General features: G+C 35.0%; 1 protein-coding gene across 1 annotated transcript in view; it reads left to right on the forward strand.

The window, feature by feature from the left end:
- Positions 1-5,524: 5,524 nt before the first annotated feature.
- Positions 5,525-22,499, forward strand: part of LOC136035833 (uncharacterized) — a 32,833-nt gene continuing 15,858 nt past the window's right edge. The window contains exon 1 of the mRNA XM_065717794.1: positions 5,525-5,649. Within this exon, the coding sequence (XP_065573866.1) occupies positions 5,603-5,649 (47 nt within the window). The 5' untranslated portion in view covers positions 5,525-5,602. The remainder of the gene's footprint in view (positions 5,650-22,499) is intronic.

Consider the following 22,499-nt stretch of genomic DNA (forward strand, 5'->3'; position numbering starts at 1 on the left):
TAGGGCCTCCCACGCACATTTTCCCCCAAAGTCACTAGATCAAAATTTTGAGATAGCCATTTTGTTCAGCTTAGTCGAAAGCCGAATAACTATGTCTTTGGGGATGACTTAATCCCTCAAGTCCCCAGGGGAGGGGCTGCAAGTTACAAACTTTGACCATTGTTTGCATATAGCAGTTGTTAATCATGAAGTGTACAGACGTTTTGAGGGGGACCTTTTCGCGTTGGATTGGGGGTGGGGGGGGTGGGTCATGTGGAGGAGGATACGTTGGAGGGTCTTTCCATGGAGGGATTTTTCATGAGGGAAAAAATTTCCATGAAGGGGGCGCAGGATTTTCTAGCATTATTTAAAAAAAAATGAGAAAATAAATCATTTTTTTTCAACTGGAAGTAATGAGCAGCATTGAAACTTAAAACAAATATAAAATATTACATATATAAGGGGAATCATCTCCTCCACAATAGATTGCTCTTTATGCTAAAGTATTTTAGTAATTTCAACTATTTATCAACTATTTATAAATATCTAATCCCTAACCACCTCAATATGTTAAATATTTAAAAAAATATATACATACATCGTAGTTTTTCTCACTCAAAATCAGCAAATCATAAACGAACTTAAAGAGCCTAACCAGTTTCTGTCAGATTTTACAGAGCGTAATTCTTTAGCTTTTTGCGTTTAACAGATAAGTACCAAATCATCTTTCGCATTATGGAAAAAGCTATACTTCCCTTCTAAGTTAACAAAGAATTTCATGCAGAAACCTCAAAATATCTGGTCACGTATGTTTATGAAAATAAAATGACTAAGAAATGAGGACTTCTGGCCAAAAAGTCTCAAGCTCAGTGTGATTGACTTATTTGTTTCTTCATAAATTAAATTAAAAAAAAAAACAAGTTTGTTTACTTGAAAGTAAAAAGCGACACTAAAACTTAAAACGAACAGAAATTATTCCACATATGAAAGGGGTTGATCCCTCCTCAACGCCTCGCTCTTTACGCTAAAGTTTCAAACTTTTCCATAACCCTATTTTTTAAAACAATAAAAACTTCAGCGTAAAGAGTGATGCGTTGAGGAGGGGTCAACCCCTTTTATTTATGGAATAATTTCCCTTTGGGTAAAATTCTAGTTAATTGAATTCCTGCTATCTTGGAAAGGGTTTAGGTCAGGAAAATGAAACTTTCAGGGATGGGTCTACAGGCTAAATTATGTCCCGGGAAGGTATTTTAAAGTACCAACCTCTACTCCTTCTCCCTCTAGAGGGCCCCAAAATTTGCCTACATTACATGTTTATACCTATTGAAATTTTGACAAAACAACATTTTACCTTAATTTTTAGTTACTAGTTGCTTTTCTCTGCCTTTTGTTCTGAAGATGCAATTCCTGTTATTTGAGTAGAATTTTGAGGCATATCAATGCTTATTTTTACAAAATTTAGGAAATGTATTTGCATATCTTTAAAACCTTATAAAATAGAATTGAGCAAAGTTTTGAAGCTGAAAACAATTTTGTCGTATTTAAATTAAGCAGAAAATCTATTTTGCAAGGTTTCACTTTTATAACACTCATGTTTTTAAAGGTCATCAAAGGTCACGGCCCTCTAGAGGGAGAGGGAATGGAGGTTGTTGCTTCAAAATACCTTCCCGGGACATACTTTAGTCTGTAGATTCATCCCTGAAATTTTCATTTTCTTAGCCTAAACCCTTTCTGAGATAGCAAGAAGTCAATTAACTAGAATTTTCCCTCTGTTCGTTTTAATTTTTAATGTCGCCCCTTACTTTCAGGTAAAAAACTTATTTTTTTCATTTAATTTCTGGAAGTTTTTTAATTAATGTATGTTTTGATTTTGCCTCACCGCACATGAAAAATTAAAACAAAATTTGCGTGTTTTTTTGGCTAAATGGCTTTCTCATAGTTTTGATCGGACGATTTTGATATAAAAAAGGGATGGGCGAGGAGGCCTAGCTGCTCTCCAATTTTTGGTTGCTTAAAAATGCAACTAGATTTTTTTATTTTTTACGAACGTTTTTGTTAGTAATAAACACACATACCTTACGAACTAACTTACGTAACGACCTTATCTATCTGTGCATTCTTATAACGTATATGAGAGAGTTCATCCCCTCGTCATCACCTCGTTCTTTATAATAAAGCTTGAATTTTTTCCCAAATCCTTAAGAATGACCTTTGAATCACAAAGGCCTTAGAATAAATAGTTGAAATTACTAAAATACTTTAGCATAAAGAGCAATCTATTGTGGAGGAGATGATTCCCCTTATATATGTAATATTTTATATTTGTTTTAAGTTTCAATGCTGCTCATTACTTCCAGTTGAAAAAAAATGATTTATTTTCTCATTTTTTTTTAAAATAATGCTAGAAAATCCTGCGCCCCCTTCATGGAAATATTTTCCCTCATGAAAAATCCCTCCATGGAAAGACCCTCCAACGTATCCTCCTCCACATGACCCCCCCCCCACCCCCAATCCAACGCGAATAAGTCCCCCTCAAAACGTCTGTACACTTCATGATTAACAACTACTATATGCAAACAATGGTCAAAGTTTGTAACTTGCAGCCCCTCCCCTGGGGACTTGAGGGATTACGTCATTCCCAAAGACATAGTTATTCGGCTTTTGACTAAGCTGAACAGAATGGCTATCTCAAAATTTTGATCTAGTGACTTTGGGGGAAAATGTGCGTGGGAGGCCCTAGAACTTTCAATTTTGGTCAGAATAAGCTCTCTCACGACGTTTTTAGCACAAATGGGTCGATACTATCACCCCTGGGGAGAAAAACAAAAAAAAACAAATAATACGCATCCATGATCTTTCTTCTGGCAAAAAATACAAATTTCCACATTTTTGTTAATAAGAACTTGAAACTTCTACAATATGGTTCTCTAATACGCTGAATCTGATGGTGTGATTTCCTTTAATATGCTATGACTTCTAGGGGGTGTTTTCCCCTACTTTCTAAAATAAGGCAAATCTTCTTAGGCACACAAACTTTGATGGATAAGACTAAAATTGATGAAACTTATATACTTAAGATCAGGTTTAAAATGCGATTCTTTTGATGTAGCTATTGGTATCAAAACTTCGTTTTTTAGAATTTTGGTTACTATTGAGCCGTATCACAAATTCAAATTCAAATTCAAATTAATTTTATTTAAAAAACATTCGACGGACAGAGCCGATTATTAGTTTTTATAGTCATACCCACACAAAAATTCGTCGACAAGTCAAAATTAACATTCACAAAATTATAATATATACAATTAACAATAATAATTGTCACATACACACGAAAATAAGTCAACAAGTATACACAAAATTATAATATATACAATTAACAACAAGAATCCGGATTAAAAAGTCGACCCAGCATTAAACAACTTAACAAACGAGGGCACAAAACTAAGCTCATAACGAGCATGTGACACAGTCACAGGTTGAAGTTTTGGTACAGGCTCTGCAACGGCCCTGAGTGGGCTTACCCGTGCCGGTTGATGTTGGGGAGGAAGGATATTTCGGTGTATAGGGCTAGACAAAATTTTATTACCAAAGGATAGGGCTAGTTTTAAACGACGAGATTGAAGGGTTTGAAGTTGAAACTGATTAAGGAGGGATATGTACGGTATTTTTGGGGCTTTTGAGATTACTAGGAGGGAACGGTATTGCACCCTCTCAACCCGGTCCGACTGTTCCCTAGTCAGCCCGAAATGCCATACAGGGCAACAGTATTCAAGTGTGGAACGTATAAAAGAGAAATAGATACGTAGGAGGTGTGGTGCAAAGATTCCATGGCGAGCCAACAACTTCAGAGACCTGATGGCCAAATTAGCTTTTTTTTTAACATGCCATCAACATGTTTATTCCACTTCAGATCTGAAGTGATATGAATGCCGAGCAGTTTAGTTTCGGTCACATGACTGGCGCTGGGAATAGGTGGATTAAAAACTGGCGCAGATTTTAAAAAAGAAAATGTTAAAATTACAGATTTATCAAAGTTGACAGTCATTTTGTCCACCTTTGCCTCTTGACATAAATCTTTCATTAATGAACCTGCTCTGCTTGGTAGGTTTTTTTGACAACATTCAATGAGCGGCAGATCGTCGACATACTTCCAGTGGTCATCCAGTGTTGTTGCCAAATCATTTATTATGACAAGAAACAAAAGTGGTCCTAATATCAATTTACTCCACTCTATTACATTCATCAATGTCAGGTAAAAAATATTTGTAGCTATGATTTTCGTAATCAATTCGGAAAATTCTATTATCCATTTAAATTATAACCTATTGTATCATCAGTGCGTCATTGAAAGTTTAATCCACCGCCAATGACCCATCGATGGCTGACGTTTACCCCCTCCCCTCCTTCTAAAAAAAACACCGCGGAAAATGCACCCTTGTAGAAAACACTCTTCCCTCCCAAGGAAGATTAATCTCTAAATTTTCTTTTGTACTCCTCCCCGAATCCCTACCCCCAACAAAAATCCTGGTTACGGTTTTTCTGACCAGTTTTTTAATTGTTTAATTTAATTTTGATTTTGTGGATTAGTGTGACTTATCTCAGATAGTTCAGAAGTGGAAAGGAACGAAAAGCTGGTGAATTTCTCTTTAATTATGATCTTGTACACAGTATACGATTTCTACATATTACAATATATTTAAAGATTAATCTTTTTTTTTAATTCGGTAAAAATCAGATAGTGATTCGGTACAATCTGCAAAGTCCCCCCACCAGTCAACAGAGGCTTGGGACGCCCCTGATCACTATAGTTCAGGGGCAAAATGCGCTTCAAGTGCATTTTACCTAACGATAAGTGTTTTCTTTTTAATACAAATAACATCCCAGATTAAAAAAAATTTGGATATCTGACAAACTAGACAGAGGCGTCGTTTTTTGAAGGGGGTGGGGAAGGGGAGCAGTCGCCGCCTCCCAATAATTTGGAGAAAAATATTATGTAGCTCATTCCCCTTGGCTATCTGGATATGAACTCTTCTTGACCCCTCTAATAGAATACTATAGATTTGTCCCTGAAACTAGATATACAAATGCTGCTTCATTTACTTTTAAAATCGTGAGTTTGTAAATGTGAAACTTTTGAGGGAAAATTAACTTGGGGGTTCTTGCTTCTTGGGTAAATTAACCGTTTTAAGTTTTTAAAAGTCTTTTTTAGTATTTAATAAATGATTGATTCATGATTGACATAAGGAAAATAGCCTTTACTAGTAAAAAAACTGGTGCTTTTGCTCTTCTTTACTCGGGCTCCTCCAAAGTGTCCCCATGGATGTTGCCTGTTGGATATTTTTGTAGAGCTACAAAGAAAATTATTGGATAACAAATCCATTTTTGGATTATAAGAAAAATATATATTCTATTACGTTCACATTGTCTAAGACAACGGCAGACATCTGCTGAATGTTTGGCCGAGTTACAAATATAATGCTTGCGATATATAGCACCGCTGCTGAAATTTGCCAATTTCAAATATTCAAAATAACCCAACCTTCTCGGATACTAATAGAACTTCTTAGGGTGTTAACTGAGTTATTTTAAGACAATATCGTATGTCGTTCTTTTTGATGAAATGGATATAAGAAGGCTTTTTGGTTCAAGTATTGAAGTAATTGCTAAGTAAGTAGACTAGGTCTTTATAATCTATACCTGATTAAGACTCAACAATGCTCAAATGGTAGTTGAATTCCCGTCTCCCTTCATAAAAGATAGTATAAACATTTATGACCTCTTTCAGTCCTAGATAAAACTAATTTCTTTAACTTTTGGAGGTGTCTGCCTTGACTTAATGATTTGTAGGTTAGCTTAGGCTGTGTTTCAATTTGATAATAGGCCTATGGTGATTTGTAGTTTTTCTATTACTTGGCTTGGTTGAAAATGAATAAAATCATTCATCATGCCTCTTTAGCATCTTTCCAAGTATATTAGCCTAATTGTTTCCTTTACAAATTTTATTTTACCTTAAACCACATCTTTTAGCATCTAAGTAGGCTAGGCTATACTAGAAGAAACTATGGTAAAATTCTAATCCATTGACTTTTTGCTATCTTGGAAAGTTGTTGGGCTAGAGAATTGAAACTTTCAGGGATGTGTCTACAGGCTAAAGTATATCCTGGGAAGTTATTTTGAGATCCCTAACTATACCCCTTCCCCCTCCTCTATATAACACAGTTTTTTGTGCATTACAGCTTATATTTTGGTCAAATTTGATCCTATATTACTATTAAAAGTGTAAATCCTTGCTTACCTCAGAAAAATCCAACTTTTCAATGTTTTTTTAAGCTACTATATTCCATAATTAGTTCACACACCATTGAAAAACAATTATCACCTTTTATGATACAATTAAGACTGGAATGTAGGTATTTAAACGAACCCTCTTGTCAAGTTTAGATAACAATGTTTTGAAGTGTTTTATCTAAGCCTTTAAACAGGGTTAATTTAATAAGGGGTTTCTCACTCCAAATTATGATTAAGTGCAGTTTATCCTTAGCAATTCTTCTAGTAATTATTTATGCAATATATATTTTTTATGTTAATCTATGGAAACTTTCAATATTTATTTATCAAAGAAGAGGCTTTTTTAATTTTTGTTTAATTGATGTAATATCAAATGTGCCAGCTATATGTGATTACTATGGTGCTACAACAGGGCAGGAGCCATCTTGTGTGTTCAAGGGCATATGCAAGTTTTTGTTGGGGGGAGGAGGGGTGAAAAAAGTACTAAACATGGAACAATTTGTTTATATGCATTTTGTTACTTTTTACAAGTTGAAAAAAATTGGGGTGGGGTTGAAACTAGGTAGCCAACCCCCTGGGTACGGCTTTGGTAGTTTCTCACCTTTTATGGTACAGTTAAGACTGGAATGTAGGTATTTAAACAAACCCTCTTGTCAAGTTTAGATAACAATGTTTTGAAGTGTTTTATCTAAGCCTTTAAACAGGGTTAATTTAATAAGGGGTTTCTCACTCCAAATTACAATTAAGTGCAGGTTATCCTTAGCAATTCTTCTTGTAATTATTTATGCAATATATTTTTTTTATGTTAATCTATGGAAACTTTCAATATTTATTTATCAAAGAAGAGGCTTTTTTAATTTTTGTTTAATTGATGTAATATCAAATGTGCGAGCTATATGTGATTACTATGGTGCTACAACAGGGCAGGAGCTCAAATAAAAACTTCAACAATTTTGTTATTCAAGAATTAGTTCTTATAATATGGCAACCCTGCAAGTCTTCTGTTCTTTCTTAGTTAATTTTTTTTTTTATTGGCTTTTCAGGTTTGTTTTTATTTATTCAGATTTCTTGTGTGTTCAAGGGCATATGCAAGTTTTTGTTGGGGGGAGGAGGGGTGAAAAAAGTACTAAACGTGGAAAAAATTTTTTATATGTATTTTGTTACTTTTTACGAGTTGAAAAAATTTGGGGTGGGGTTGAAACTAGGTAGCCACCCTGGGTATGGCTTTGGTAGTTTCTATGTTTAAGTGTATCAATAACATCTAGGCTACCTTTTAAATCATAATGGCGTAGAGAAAGTCCATTTTTTCAAGAAGGCTCAATAGCAATTTTTAAAAACCTGAAGAGAGGCAAAACAGAAATCTGAGACCAGTGGCGTCAATTACAAGAGGGACAAGGGAATCGCCCCATACTCTCCCTCTAGATTTTTTAAAAAATACTTTAATTGAAAATGCCTTTATTTGTGTTTTCTTTGAAAAAGAACCACAGATTCCCCCCCCCCCCCCGCTATATTTTCAAAACACATTTTAACCTTTCTAAATTTTGTGATTTGACACTGTCCTAACGGGACCTCTCAATTCAACAAACACAAAGAAGACTTACGAACATCTTACGGATTTGTTAGCAATCTTTAACGATATTTCCGTCATTATAAATTTTTCACAGATATATTAAAAATAAGAATGCTAAAATACCTTATAACTTCATCAAAAGCTCCTTTCAGATCCTGGAAAGCTGTTCCGGCTCCCTGGGGAATTGCTATGTCACTCGTAATTACTATTCCATTTGTCATCCAGTATTAAAAAGAGTAATTAATGTAGAGTCCATATATTGAGAAGACCGTTTATTTTAATGGCAATGTAAATGTGTGGGAGGTTGTGAGGAAATTAATACAATCTTTTCCCTTTAAATTCAAATTGGTTAGGAAAAACCAAGCCGTATCCAGGAGGGCTAGAGGGTATGAACCCCGTCCAAAACCTTTCTCCGACTTGTAAAAACGTAACAAAGTGAATATAAACAAGTCTCATGCGTTTCAATTTTTTTTTTAATTCCTCAAAAATATCTTTAATACCTTTTCCCCCTAAAAATTTCCTGGTTACCACCCTATGAAAAAGATTTAGAAATGTGAAAAATACCAGTTTTAAAATTTTAAGGGGTGTGTAACATTTCTAAATCTTCTATATTGGTAAAATGCCAATAACTGGGAGAAGGGGTTGTTGGAACACAAATATTCAATCAATGAAGTCATAGTTTGCACCAAAGGCCCAATAATCTTGATTCTGCCTTGGCCCAACACGTGCACGATAACCCTCACCACTTCATTTTGTTTGAAAACACTTCATTATTCGATTAGATTTTTTTCATTAATTATATCTTTTCCTTTCCTGGTTTCTCACGAAAAATTGAGCTTTAAATATACTAAATAGAAAAAAACAAGTTTTTTTTTAACTGAAAGTAAGGAGCAACATTAAAACTTAAAACGAACAGAAATTACTCCGTATATGAAATGGGTTGTTCCCTCCGCAGTCCCACGCTCTTTACGCTAAAGTTTTTAATTGTTTTAAAAAGTAGAATTGTGGCAAAGAGTCAAACTTTAGCATAAAGACCAAGGGACTGCAGAGGGGACAACCCATTTCATATACGGAGTAATTTCTGTTTGTTTTAAGTTTTATTGTCGCTCCTTACTTTCAGTTAAAAAAACTAGTTTTTTTTATTTAATTCGTTTTAAGTTTCAATGCTACTTCTTCCTTTCATTTGAAAAAAACGTTTTCATGTTTTTTTTATTGTTTTCTTATAGCAATGCTAGAGAATATTGCGCCCTTTTCATTGAATTTTTCTTCCCCCATGACAGATTCCTCCAAGGAAAGATCCTCCAACATAGCCCCCTCTCCTTAGCCTCACCCCCAAACAAAATAAATTCCCCCTGAAAACGTCTGTACACTTCCCAATAACCATTACTATATGTAAAGACTGGTCAAAGTTTGTAACTTGCAGCCCCTCCCCCTGGGATTGTGGGGAGTAAGTCATCCCCAAAGACATAGTTATTATAGTTTTCGACTATGCTGAACAAAATGGCTATCACAAAATTTTGATCCATTGACTTTGGGAAAAAATGAGCATGGGAGGGGGCCTAGATGCCCTCCAATTTTTTTGGTCACTTGAAAAGGGTACTAGAACCTTTCATTTCCGTTAGAATGAGCCCTCTTGCAACATTCTAGGACCACTTGGTTGATACGATGACCCCTGGGAAAAAAAAACAAATAAACACACACCTGTGATTTTTCTTCTGGCAAAAAATAGAAAATTCCACATTTTTGTAGATAGGAGCTTGAAACTTCTACAGTAGGGTTCTCTGATACGCTGAATCTGATGGTGTCATTTTCGTTAAGATCCTGCGACTTTTAAGGGGTGTTTCCCCCTATTTTCCTAAATAAGGCAAATTTTCTTGTAACTTTTGATGGGTATGACTAAACTTGATGAAACTTGTATATTTAAAATCAGCATTAAAATGCGATTCTTTTGATGTAGCTATTGATATCAAAATTCAATTTTTTAGAGTTTTGGTTACTATTGAGCCGGGTCACTCCTTACTACAGTTTGTTACCACAAACTGTTTGAAAATGGACTTTCTCTACGCCATTATGATTTAAAAGGTAGATGTTATTGATAAACTTAAACATAGAAACTACCAAAGCCGTACCCAGGGGGTTGGCTACCAAGTTTCAACCCCACCCCAAATTTTTTCAACTTGTAAAAAGTAACAAAATGCATATAAACAAATTATTCCACGTTTAGTACTTTTTTCACCCCTCCTCCCCCCAACAAAAACTTGCATATGCCCTTGAACACACAAGAAATCTGAATAAATAAAAACAAACCTGAAAAGCCAATAAGAGAAAAAAAAAATTAACTAAGAAAGAACAGAAGACTTGCAGGGTTGCCATATTATAAAAACTAATTCTTGAATAACGAAATTGTTGAAGTTTTTATTTGGGCTCCTGCCCTGTTGTAGCACCATAGTAATCACATATAGCTGGCACATTTGATATTACATCAATTAAACAAAAATTAAAAAAGCCTCTTCTTTGATAAATAAATATTGAAAGTTTCCATAGATTAACATACAAAAAATATATTGCATAAATAATTACTAGAAGAATTGCTAAGGATAACCTGCACTTAATCGTAATTTGGAGTGAGAAACCCCTTATTAAATTAACCCTGTTTAAAGGCTTAGATAAAACACTTCAAAACATTGTTATCTAAACTTGACAAGAGGGTTCGTTTGAAAACCTACATTCCAGTCTTAACTGTACCATAAAAGGTGATAATTGTTTTTCAATGGTGTGTGAACACCATTGAAAAACACCATGGAATATAGTAGCTTAAAAAACATTGAAAAGTTGAATTTTTCTAAGGTAAGCAAGGATTTACACTTTTAATAGTAATAGAGGATCAAATTTGACCAAAATATAAGCTGTAATGCACAAAAAACTGCATTATATAGAGGAGGGGGAAGGGGTATATTTAGGGATCTCAAAATAACTTCCCGGGATATACTTTAGCCTGTAGACACATCCCTGAAAGTTTCAATTCTCTAGCCCAACAACTTTCCAAGATAGCAAAAAGTCAATGGATTAGAATTTTACCGAAACTATAGACATTGCTAGGAAGTCTAGACAAAATTTTGTTGCATAATCACTTTGTTTATAGATTATAAATTCATACATAGGCTAGGCTATAAGATACAGGATGGTTTAAAATCAAAAATGCTTCATCAGTGAAGAATGCCCAAGGCTTAGACCTTGATTGATATCCTACTGTGTTATCCATGGCTCATTTTTTGTCACATCCAACATCAATCTTGAAGCTGTCAACTGGTTTACAGAACCAGAAGGCTTGCTTTGTGAGTTTCACAATAGACTAGTATGGTTGACAAAGAAATTGATCTTCTCTTGCTTCCTACAGAAATCTTGATGCAGTTCCTTGGAATTACCTCATTTTCTGGTGTATTCACTTAGCCCAAGAATAGGCTTGATAATGCCACTGCTCATCATCATGAATGCTAGAATGATGTCTCTTTTTACAATATTTTAAGGTTAGGAGACCAAGTTCTTCTAATTATTGCTCATAGAGAATTTGTGGTTTGGCAAAAGGAAACTTGGGTTCTCTGCACTAGACCTTCTCAAGTGACTCTATATCAAACTTGAAGTTTAGGTTTCCAATTGATAGACCAAGTTTAAGATGACGACAAACAAGGCCTGAGTAAAGGTTCTTGACAACTCCAGGGTGGGAACTTGTCTCTAAATGCTTGGTTACAATGCACAACATATCTGATTCCATTTCAATTCAAACTCAGTACTTAAGACAAGTCCCAAAGAAAGAGATCTAGGAGTACTGATAAATAAACAATTAAATTTCCATAGCCACTGGCAATGAGCAGTTTCAGGAGCAAATGTAAGCCTTAGATCAGACACAAAATAACTAGCCACTTATGCAAAGTATTTCTGAGGCTCTATAAGACTATAGTCACCAAAGTCATGTCTGTTTTGGATTCAGTGCATGTCTCACCTCTCCTTCCAATTAGAATTGTACTAGTCTAATCAAGGGAATGTAGAGACATGCTACACAGTCTTTGACTTGCCTACATAATTCCCTTTACAACAGAATACTAGAGTACATGCAGCTGCCAACACTTGTCTTAGATACCTTCACGGTAACACAATGCTGGCCTACAGGTATTATTTACAACCAAATAATCCCCTCTTTACCAAACATTCAACCCAGCAACATACAAAAGGCCACTTGCATAAGCTGTCAAAACATCCTATTAATACATGAATACAGTTACATTTCTTCTCTAAGTATGCTGTCAACAATTAGAATAGTCTTCAAGTTGAGATAGTGATTGCACCCCCAGCTGTATCCTTTAAGTCCAGGCTTGACTTGGAATGGAATCACAATTCACTGAATTTTGAGTTGAACTGTCCATCCCATTCAATTACCCACTGATAACAACCTCATCATGCAAGCATCTTGCTGGGAGTATGATGCTGCTTTTCATACATACCCAACCATCTTGCATCTAGTACTCTATCAAAAGTTGCTATTGTGCTTTGGTGTTATCTTTGAACCATTAGAGAAGGGTCATCACAAGCCATATGTGTTTTGTGGCCATTATTATCAAGTAGGCTAGTGTGACTCTTTTCTGGAAAATGCTAATCAACTGACAGAAGGAGAACAGTTGTGATATTCTAACAAATAGTCTGAATATTGGCAGTAGCCTATTATGTTCTTTGTATTACTATTTAAATGTTTACATATTGTAATTTAGTTTTGCTATTTAAATTAGCCTACATATATCATTTATGTATTTATGATTGTCTTAATATTTTTCCCTTCCAAATATTCATTCCAAAAGTGTTACTTTTATTCCTTAATTTGTGTCGTTTAAGTACAAATATTAGAATTATTTTTTGACTTCAGAAACTAGATAGGAAACCCAGACATAACAAATTCAAGTGTAACAAAATGACCTACATTGACTAGCTCATATAGGATGAACAGGAAAGGTTATGCCATTGTCAACTCAAGACATGTCTTCTTGGAATTATTATTTCTAAGGTTCTACAATATTGCTGAATTTTTGAGCATGAAAAGAATTATCAAACTTACTAGATTAGTTTTGTGTATTGCTATGCTGCAGTTCAGCTTGGAAACACTGGTGAAACTTTGAGCATGAATTTTATAACAACCAAAAGAAAAATCATACAAAAGATAGGTTTTCAGGTACAATTAGACTTAAGATAAAGCCAAGTGGCAAAAGTTTTCATTTTAAAGTTCTTGGTACTTTAAGACCTCAAAATGGAACTTGCAAAAGAAGCAATTATTATATTCAGAAAAAGTATAAAACAATGCATGAAGTGGGGTGTTCATCTTCTACATAATTTAAAAGGAAATAATCTAAGTTTACTGAAATATCTAGACCCCAGTGCTGTGTTGTTAAGGGAAGGCCAGTGATGGCAGGGCCAAAAATAGCAGTGGCAGTGTATCACCAAAGATTTTTCTGTGCTGCTGCCAGTGAGATGTTGACGGCACACCACTGATGTAACCATTGTTGACTGCAAATATATATGTTTTGGTCATTCTTTCTCATTACCCAACTTTAATTTGCAACCAATTTGGGACCATTCATGAGTTAGAAACTTGGCAAGTTTCTGGCTGTTATCCAAAATTATCCTCAAAACCCTATATTATTTTTCTTTTACTATTATTTAATTAACACCGGGCTTATATAGGAGAGCCTTTGGGGCCCTTCTCCCAAGAAATCCCAAAGTGTTTACAATTCTCTAAGTCTAACCATATATTGATGCCATTTGACATTTTTAAATGCTTCCCTGCCCACCCATGTAAGTCATACTTCCATGCTTGGCTGTAGCCTAAACCTTTCAAGGTTAAAATGACTGCTAAAATATTTATTCTTATGAATAGAAAAACCAACTTTTGTGACACTGATCCACTATGTAATTACATGTTGTTGTTTTTTTAATATGTATTTAAAGCCTGAAAGTATGTATTTTTTTTCAAATAAGAGGCTATCTTGGTAACACTGTGCAAGGAATACAAAGTCTTATCTTAATAAATGGATTAAAGGTCCTCTCTTTATAAATTACATGAAACATTTTGTGAAGCCTTTGCATACTTCTCCTGATGCTAAGAAGCTACTCATACCAGAGAAGCATGATGCTCATCTTCATCCAAATTCGATATGCCAAGGAGTATGGGGCCATACTGATCAAAATACTATCCCATTGCAGTCATTGCATGCAAACATTGAATATTTCTGTCTCTGATCCACCCAGGTGTCAGCAAAGCAAGTCCATAGATATGTGGATGGTCTACAATCCTGGAAGAAAAGTCAACATTTACATCACAGCTGGGTTGGTATTAAAATCTTTCCCCTTAGCTTTTATACCATCAAACATCCAGAAGGGATTTTGAAGGTATATCCCTTTCAATCCAAAATGTTTTTCATAGTGAAGATCTGTGGTCTGAATTGCATACCAACCCAATGTTTTTTTTAGCCCATGAAGATGGTGGCAAATTGCAAAGCTCATAAGAGGTTCCAACTCCAGCGCATCCCTACCTGCTCTTCCATTCTCACCCAATGCTTTCAGTAAGCCCTGTGATTTTGCAGCCATTGTGAAATAGGATAGTTGCACATGAACAAGTACAACCACATTCCAGCACAACCAGGAAAACAAAACACTTCAAGGAAGAAAAAAGGGCAGAACAAAAGTGCTCACTGATACATCAGTTAAGGCCAAGATTGAAGCTGCCTTTTCTAACAGGGAGGCAAAGAAGAGGTAGAAAAGAAAAAATGAAGCACGCAAAACAAAGAAGCAGGCTGTGAAGAGATTTGATGAGAAGACAGCACTGAAGGTGAAAATGAAGCTGAAAAGGTTCAGACTGCAATTGTTTATGACAACTCAGACAGCTCTCTTTGGTAAGATAGTGAAAAGGAATGTGATCTTAGTTTTGATTTGGTTTTAGTAGACAGCTTTATAAAAGTCATCTACAAAGGCCATTAGGGATAAGATAGAACCTGCCACTATGAGTGGTGGGAGAGGTAATGTGTGAAAGTGGCTGGCAGGCAAAGCCAAATCATATCTACTATACGAAAGAGGATTTAGGGTTAAAAACCCTCAGTACTTCGACAGTGTGTGATCATGGATAATCGTTTTGACTAAAATGTATCTTCCCTAAACAAGGACATCAGGCTCTTAATCTTAAACCTGATGCAGATAGTTGGGATTGGATGACTACAATCTTATGGTTAAGCATATTCAAATATGATTATTTTATAATTCTTTGTCCAAGATTGGACAGTAGCCTATTTTCCAGGAGTAGACTCAAGCTAAAAAATTGTAACTACGATTAGGCCCCTACTACTAACTATCTGTGCATTTAAAATGGTTACCATTGTATATGGGTGAAATATTTAGACTATTGAAATACTTATAAAGAAAATTTAGACAGAGTAAGTAGAGAAAATTAATTTTCAAGGTGGTATAATAGATATAATGGCATTTTAATAAATTAAGAAGGAGTAGTCAATCAAGACTTGTCCCAGTTAAAGGTAGGAATGGGGCCACAATTAGTGATAATGAAAAAGCTAAGCGAGATGGGCAGAACATTTTAAGAATGTTCTAAACCAAGATAGAGTTGCATGAAACGATACAGAGGAAAATGAAAATATCTGATACCTTGGATGGGAAGGAAGATTTGTTTTGTGAAAAAGAATTAGCAACAGTACTAAAAGGATTAAGAAATAATAAGGCACCAGGTGCTGATACTGGGATAAATGGGTTGCTTAAATATGGTGGCTCTGAGGTTAGAAATAAGTCATGGATGATTATAAATATTATTTTGAAAAAAGGGAAGTATTTAGCGATTTAAGCATCCTATATGAAAGTGTGAGCAAAATAAATGAACTTCTGATGGTTTTGTGATTTCAGTATAATATAATAGGTTTGAAAATTAATGTTAAGGAGGCTAAGTCACTAAGGCTAGGAACAAGTGATGATGATGAAAAGGTGACAAAAAGATTGCTCAGGTGGACGTTTTCACTTACCTTGGTGTATTATTAGTAAAGATTATGGGAGCAATGAAGATGTTCCATGTAGAATAGATGAGGCTCAGGTTGTTCACAGTTAAAAAAAAAAGTTTGGAAGAATAGGAAGATAAGGTTGCAAACCAAGATTAGAATAATTGAAGCTTCAGTGATGACAGTGGTCAAATACGGTTCTGAAGCATAGGTTCTTCAAAAAGTGGATGAAGATTTGCTATATGTTTGTCAGAGAAATTATATATGGACTGTACATGGTATCAGGTTGACTGACTGTATTTCAAATTGTAGGCTGGATGAAAAGTGTTGGTCAATCCTACTTTCTTGGGCTATGCTGAAAGAAAGGTTGAGATGGATAGGGCATGTTCAGCAGATGAAGGATGACAGATTGCCAAAAATTGTGCTTTTCTGCCAACTAGGGCCAAATGGAAAGCAGGAAATCCCTGGTTGGGGTGGGAGATGTCATAGAGAAAGATTCAAGGGAAAGGGGAACTTGCTGGGAGGGTCTAAAAGGAGTGGCTTTAAATAGATTGGAATGGAAGAAGAGTATGCATAGCTATGTTGTCCTCAGAAAGCTTGGTGCTGCAGGTGAATTGTTATAAGTAATAGTACTAGAATAAATATAATTGATGAAATGGTGATTAGGGGCACCTGCATTTCTAACTCCCTTCCTATTCATTTGTGTCAATGTCCAAAATAGGTCCCCCTCCTATAATTAGAAACCATCTAGTCGCCTCCTAGTTGTTACGCCTCCAGTGGCTTTATGCACTGTCCATTTCTAAGCACGAAAATTAAAATCTTCCAACATTGCAGCTGACGCAATAAAGAATTGGCACAAATTAATTTAAAGTCAGCAGAACGCTGCCACCTCGTCAGGCGGATAAGAAATTGATTAACGTCTCTAATAATCCTATAGCATTAGATGTTATAACTAAACCAAGGATGGATTTACTTGGTCTATCCCTGGTTTCTTTCTAACCTATAAACAACTTCAAGAATAAGGGTAGAGTATAATTGAGTAACTGCATTCATTAATGCTTAAGAGAGCCGGCAGCATTACGACACTTCAGTGGTGGTCAACTGGGCGTCTTGTCGGCGGTGTTTGATTTGTGTGCTGGAATGGTGCCAATGTCTACAAATTTTAAACTTTTTAAGCTGGTTAGGGATAGGCTAGACATTATGTGACATCGTGGTCTATCAGTCTATAACCATGCAGATTCCATGATAATATGGAATCCATGATACCATGAATACCATAAGATAATATGGATTCCATATAAACCATAATATAAGGTTTCAAGATAATATGGAAAGTATTTAGCAGATTCCATGATAATATTATACGAAGGTCCCATTTATGAAGGAAACAGTAAACTTGAAATCAGGGTTTTTTTGGTATCTTGGAAAGTATGGTAGTTGAGTTGGGTAAATGAACTTTTCAAGAATAGATCCAGAGGTTAAATTATGCCCATGGAAAGTCTTTTAAAGCATCTGCCTCTGCCCAGTCCATCTGCAAAGAGTGCTTATACTTGGTGATCAGAGGTAAATTTGTTGTATAAAAGTGAAAATTATAATACAAAATAAGGCCTTTTGAATGGATTTTAAGCCTCAGAACTTTACTAAATCTTGCTTTGCAGGGTTTCAAAGGATTTGCAAGAATGTGTTTTAAATTTGAAGTAAAATCCTGTTATTGCCTAGAATGTACTTAAATCATTAGGGTTATGCTTTCAAGACTAAGGATACATATATCATAGGGAGCGTAATAGCACTGCCTAAATAAAGACCAATATGGGACCAATGTCTTATTTATTTAGTTTTTTTCTTTTTGGTTTGTTTTAGACCAGGGCAGTTCATATTGAAGAAATTGTTGTAGAAACTTCGATAAGGGCTCATTCAATTGGAAATTAAAAGGGCTAGCGCCCTTTTCAATAGTCAAAAGTGATTGGAGGACAAATAACCCCCCTTCCACGTCCACCATTTCCCCAATTACATCCAATCAAAATTTTGACAAAGCCATTTTGTTCAACATAGTTCAACGGTCTGGAAATTATGTCCTTGAGTATGAAAACCCCCTCAAGCCCTCAAGGCAAGAGTTGTCAGTTATGCCCCGAGGGTATTTAAGGTTTCCATAGAAAGGATGGTTGTATGAACTTTGGAGGGAGCTCAGTCGATAGGTAATCAGAAGTTCTAGTACCCTTTTTAAGATTCAAAGTGGTTAGAGGTCAGATACCCCCCACACACACCTTGTATTTTCTGGAAATGTATCTGATAGAAATTTTAGATGGCCATTTGTTGTCGTAGAAAGTTTCTAAAAAGGCTCATTTAGTTGAAAATTGAAAGGATCTATTCTAGTAGTCAAAAATGATTGAAGAGAAACAAGCCCCCCCCATGCCTATCAATTCCCCCAAAAAATCTAATGGAAATTTTAAGGTCATTTTGTTCAGTGTAGTTGAAAAGTCTTGAAATTATGTCTTTGAGGATAACACCCCCCCCTTACAACCCTCAGTGCAAGGGTTGTAAGCTATGTCCTGAGGGCATATAAGTTTTTATGGAAAGGGTGGTTGTATAAACTCCTGAGAGGCCTCATTGGATTGGAAATCAGATGTTCTAGTTCCCTTTTTAAGAATCAAAGCAGTTGGGGCAGCCACCCCACCCATACATCATATTTTCTACAAATGTACCCAATACAAATTTTGAGATAGCCATTTGTTCAAAAATAGTCTATAGATCATATAATAAAGCCTTTTGGGTGAACAGAATCCCCCAGAGTCTGGGGGTAAGGGTTGTAAGTTACGCCCCAGGGGCATCTAAGGTTTTTATGGAAGGGGTAGTCATGTGAACTTTAGAAGACGCTTATTTGATTTTAAGTGTGTAGTTCTAGTTCCCCTTTAGGAGTCAAACATGACAGAGAGCAACTAGCCCGCTTCCTGACATCCTCTTTCCCATGCATTCAGTTCAGATTATGAAGTAGCTATTTTGTTATCAATAGTCCAAAAATCATATAATGAGGGCTTTAGGGTGGACACAATTGCCCAGAGCCCATGGGTAAGGGTTGTAAGTTATGTCTGGGGCATGTAAGGCGTAATCAGTCCCCCAAGCTTACCATTCCCCAAAACAAATCCGATTGAAATTTTAAGAGAGCTGTTTTGTTTAGCATTGTTGAAAGGTCCAGTAATTATGTCTTTGAGGATGTCAATCTTCCCACAGTCCCTAGGACAGGGCTGTAAGTTAGGCAATTTGTTCATTGTTTACACGTAATATATGTCATTTAGAAAGGTATGCATGTTTGAACTTTACTTCCCAAGAAGACGAAGGGTATTCAGGTGAGCCTATCAGAGAATATTGAGGGGAGTGTTGAACTGAATCGAAACACGTTATGTGTATACGGATTGTCAAAAGGGTACGACACAATAATAACTGAGTATATCAATTTGGAAAATTCAGGAAATTATGAGAGAGATGATCAAAATAGCAATATTTGCATGCTACCAATATTAGTACAACAAACACCACTACTACTACCACACTATTGCATTTACAGTATTAAGGAGAAATTTGAACTAAATCAGAAGACGCTATGTGCATGTACATTGTCAAAATAGCGTATTTCAAAAATAGATTTGGGAATTAAGTTGAAACTTGCAAAGAATACTTATAGGGGAAGATCATCTCACCAAAAAGCAATACGTCGTGTACACTACTGGTAATACTACTGTTACTGCTACATTTACTAGTACTATGATTTCTATTGCAACTACTTGTAGGGTTAATAGCATTGAGATGAAAATTTTAACAGGTTATCAAAATGACATATCAGCAATGTCAAAGCAATGGCTAATTATGCAGCTTCCACGACTTAATAAGAAGGATGTTCTACAGACCAAAAGGCAATAAGTTAATACTATTGCTGCTACTAGTGCTACCACTATTCAATACTATTACCAGTTATATCAATGCTACTACTGTGACTACTACTACAATCGTACCTGAACAATTGTAGTATATGAAGGTGAAATTTTCAAGAAATTTCGAGGGGAGATGATGAACTGAATCAGAACACAGTCTTTGTATGCAGGTTGTCTAAAGGGTGTAACAGCAATATCTTAGGAACAGTTCAGTGTGTGAAGATGAAACTAATAGCGCTTGTTGTAAGGAATGTTGAACTAACCAACTGAAAATATTTGCATCCTAATGCTACTGCTTCTAATCATACTGCTGCTACTGTTACTTTTATTATTACTTTTGTTACACCTATCGCCACTAATGACCACTATAATTTATTCTACTGCTGCTACTACTACTACTACTATTAGAACTAAATATATCAAGACGAAAAATTTGGGATATATAGAAATTGTCTGGAACTAATTCTAAACACACTATGCTCACACAGGTTGTCAAGGGATGCATCAGAAATACTTCAGAAACAGTTGGTGGTATTTATTAAGGTGAAACTTTCAGCTTGTGTTAAAGGGGATGTTGAAGAAACCAAAGGTACTATGTGCATACTACTACTAATGCTGCAACAACTATTGTTACTGCGCAAGCGAAGGGTATTTAATTGAAGCTTTTAAGGAATATTTTGATGGATGTTGAACTAAATCAAAACATACTATGAGCATGCGGACTTTCAAAAAAATGACAAAGCAATATCCAAAGAATTACTTATATTATCAATTTAAATTTTTAAGATTAGGTTGTGGGAGATTTTGAACTAGCCAGAAGGCACTATGTATTTATTTTTAATGCTACCAATACAGTTACTGTAACTAATGACGCTAAGGGTATTACGTTGAAGCTTTAAGGGAACGTTTAGAAGAAGTTTCAATTAAACGGAAAAACTATATGCATAACGGTTTTCAAAAGGGCATATAAGCAATATCATAGGCAGCACCAATCTGATCGGTTTTTTGAATCTGACATGAGTCTGTCTGACACTGTATGTCTGTGTTTGTGTTTTCTCTTTTTTTTTTATTTGACAAGTTTTATTTGTCTGTAATACCTGACGTAAAGCGCTAATTCGGTGCCACGCCCTGTGGAAGTTGTTTTTAAAATAAAAGTCTCTCTCTCTCTCTCTCTCTCTCTCTCTCTCTCTCTCTCTCTCTCTTTTGTGGCGTAAAATGGCAGAAAAGTCGTCTTTGTTATGATTCTGAAGGTGACAGGCTCAAAACATTCTGTTTGCGGTTTAAGACAATGACATATATATATATATATATATATATATATATATATATATATATATATATATATATATATATATATATATATATATATATATATATATATATATATGACTGAATAAAAATGAAACTTCTTCTAAAATTCTATCATTTTCTATCAAAATTTACGAGCCTGAGAAAATTTGCCTTTGTCTTCAGCCTTTGGTTGTTATTAAATAAAGAACACAAGTTTTTCCAACTGAAAGTAAGGAATAACATTAAAACTTAAAACGAACATAAATTATTACATATATCTTTTAAAGATCTTTCTATCATTCGTTTCAGTCATTTGAGAATTGCTTAACTTGCAACATTCATTTTCATAAAAATAGTTTCGACCTCTTTTGCCGTTTTGTTACTATACCTTACGAAATTAGTTCCACAAATATCCTTAATTTAAGTTACGTGGGAGATTCTTTCCATGGAGAAATTTCTCGTGGGGGAAGGGAATTTTCCATGGAGGGGGGGGGGGCAGGATTTCCCGGCATTATTAAAAAACGATCCCCAATTAAATAAAAAACAAGTTTTTTCAACTGAAAGTAAGAAGCAACATTAAAACTTGAAACGAACAGAAAATATTACGTATATGAGATAAGTTTTCTCTCCTCAATAGCTCGCTCTTACGCTTAAGTTTCTTTTTTAACTTTTAAAAGAGGTTATTATTGTAATTAAACAGCCTTTGTGATTCAGGAATCATTCTTGAACAATTGGAACAAAATCAAACTCAGGTTATTACAAGGTTATTATTATTAGTTAAAAAAGGTCAAATTAATGTGCAAATTTTCTTTTTAATTATTCATGTTCGGTGAGCCAAATTCTAACCGTTCATTAATTCAAAAATGTTTAAAAATTAAAAAAAAAACTATTTTTTTTTAATTAAAAAGAAGAAGCGACATTAAAACATAAAACGAACAGAAATTATTCCGTATATGAAAGGGGCTGTTCCCTCCTCAACGCCCCGCTCTTTACGCTAAAGTTTTTTATTGTTTTGGAAAGTTGAGATGTGAGAAAGAGTCAAAATCTAGCGCAAAGAGCGGGGCGTTGAGGAGGGGATAGCCCCTTTTTATATACGGAATAATTTATGCTCGTTTCAAGTTTTAATTTTGCTCCTTACTAAAAAACCTTCTTTTTTTTATTTAATAATCTAATAAAGCCAAATATCAGTGTATTTACTCTCCATTTCAACCAGAAATTATTTGAATTGATGATGATTGTATCCAACTGGGTAGGCCTACAGTATCCACTGATCATTTCTTGATTTTTAATTTTTTTTTTTTGTAAAAAGATCCTTCATGTGGGGGAATGCTTTAATTTCTAGTAATAGTGATATAATAGTTTAAAATACTCCTTTAAGATCTAGTCTGTCAGATTTTTTTTTTTAAA

This window comes from Artemia franciscana, chromosome 14 (assembly GCF_032884065.1).
Source record: "Artemia franciscana chromosome 14, ASM3288406v1, whole genome shotgun sequence".
Taxonomy (NCBI): Eukaryota; Metazoa; Arthropoda; class Branchiopoda; order Anostraca; family Artemiidae; genus Artemia; species Artemia franciscana.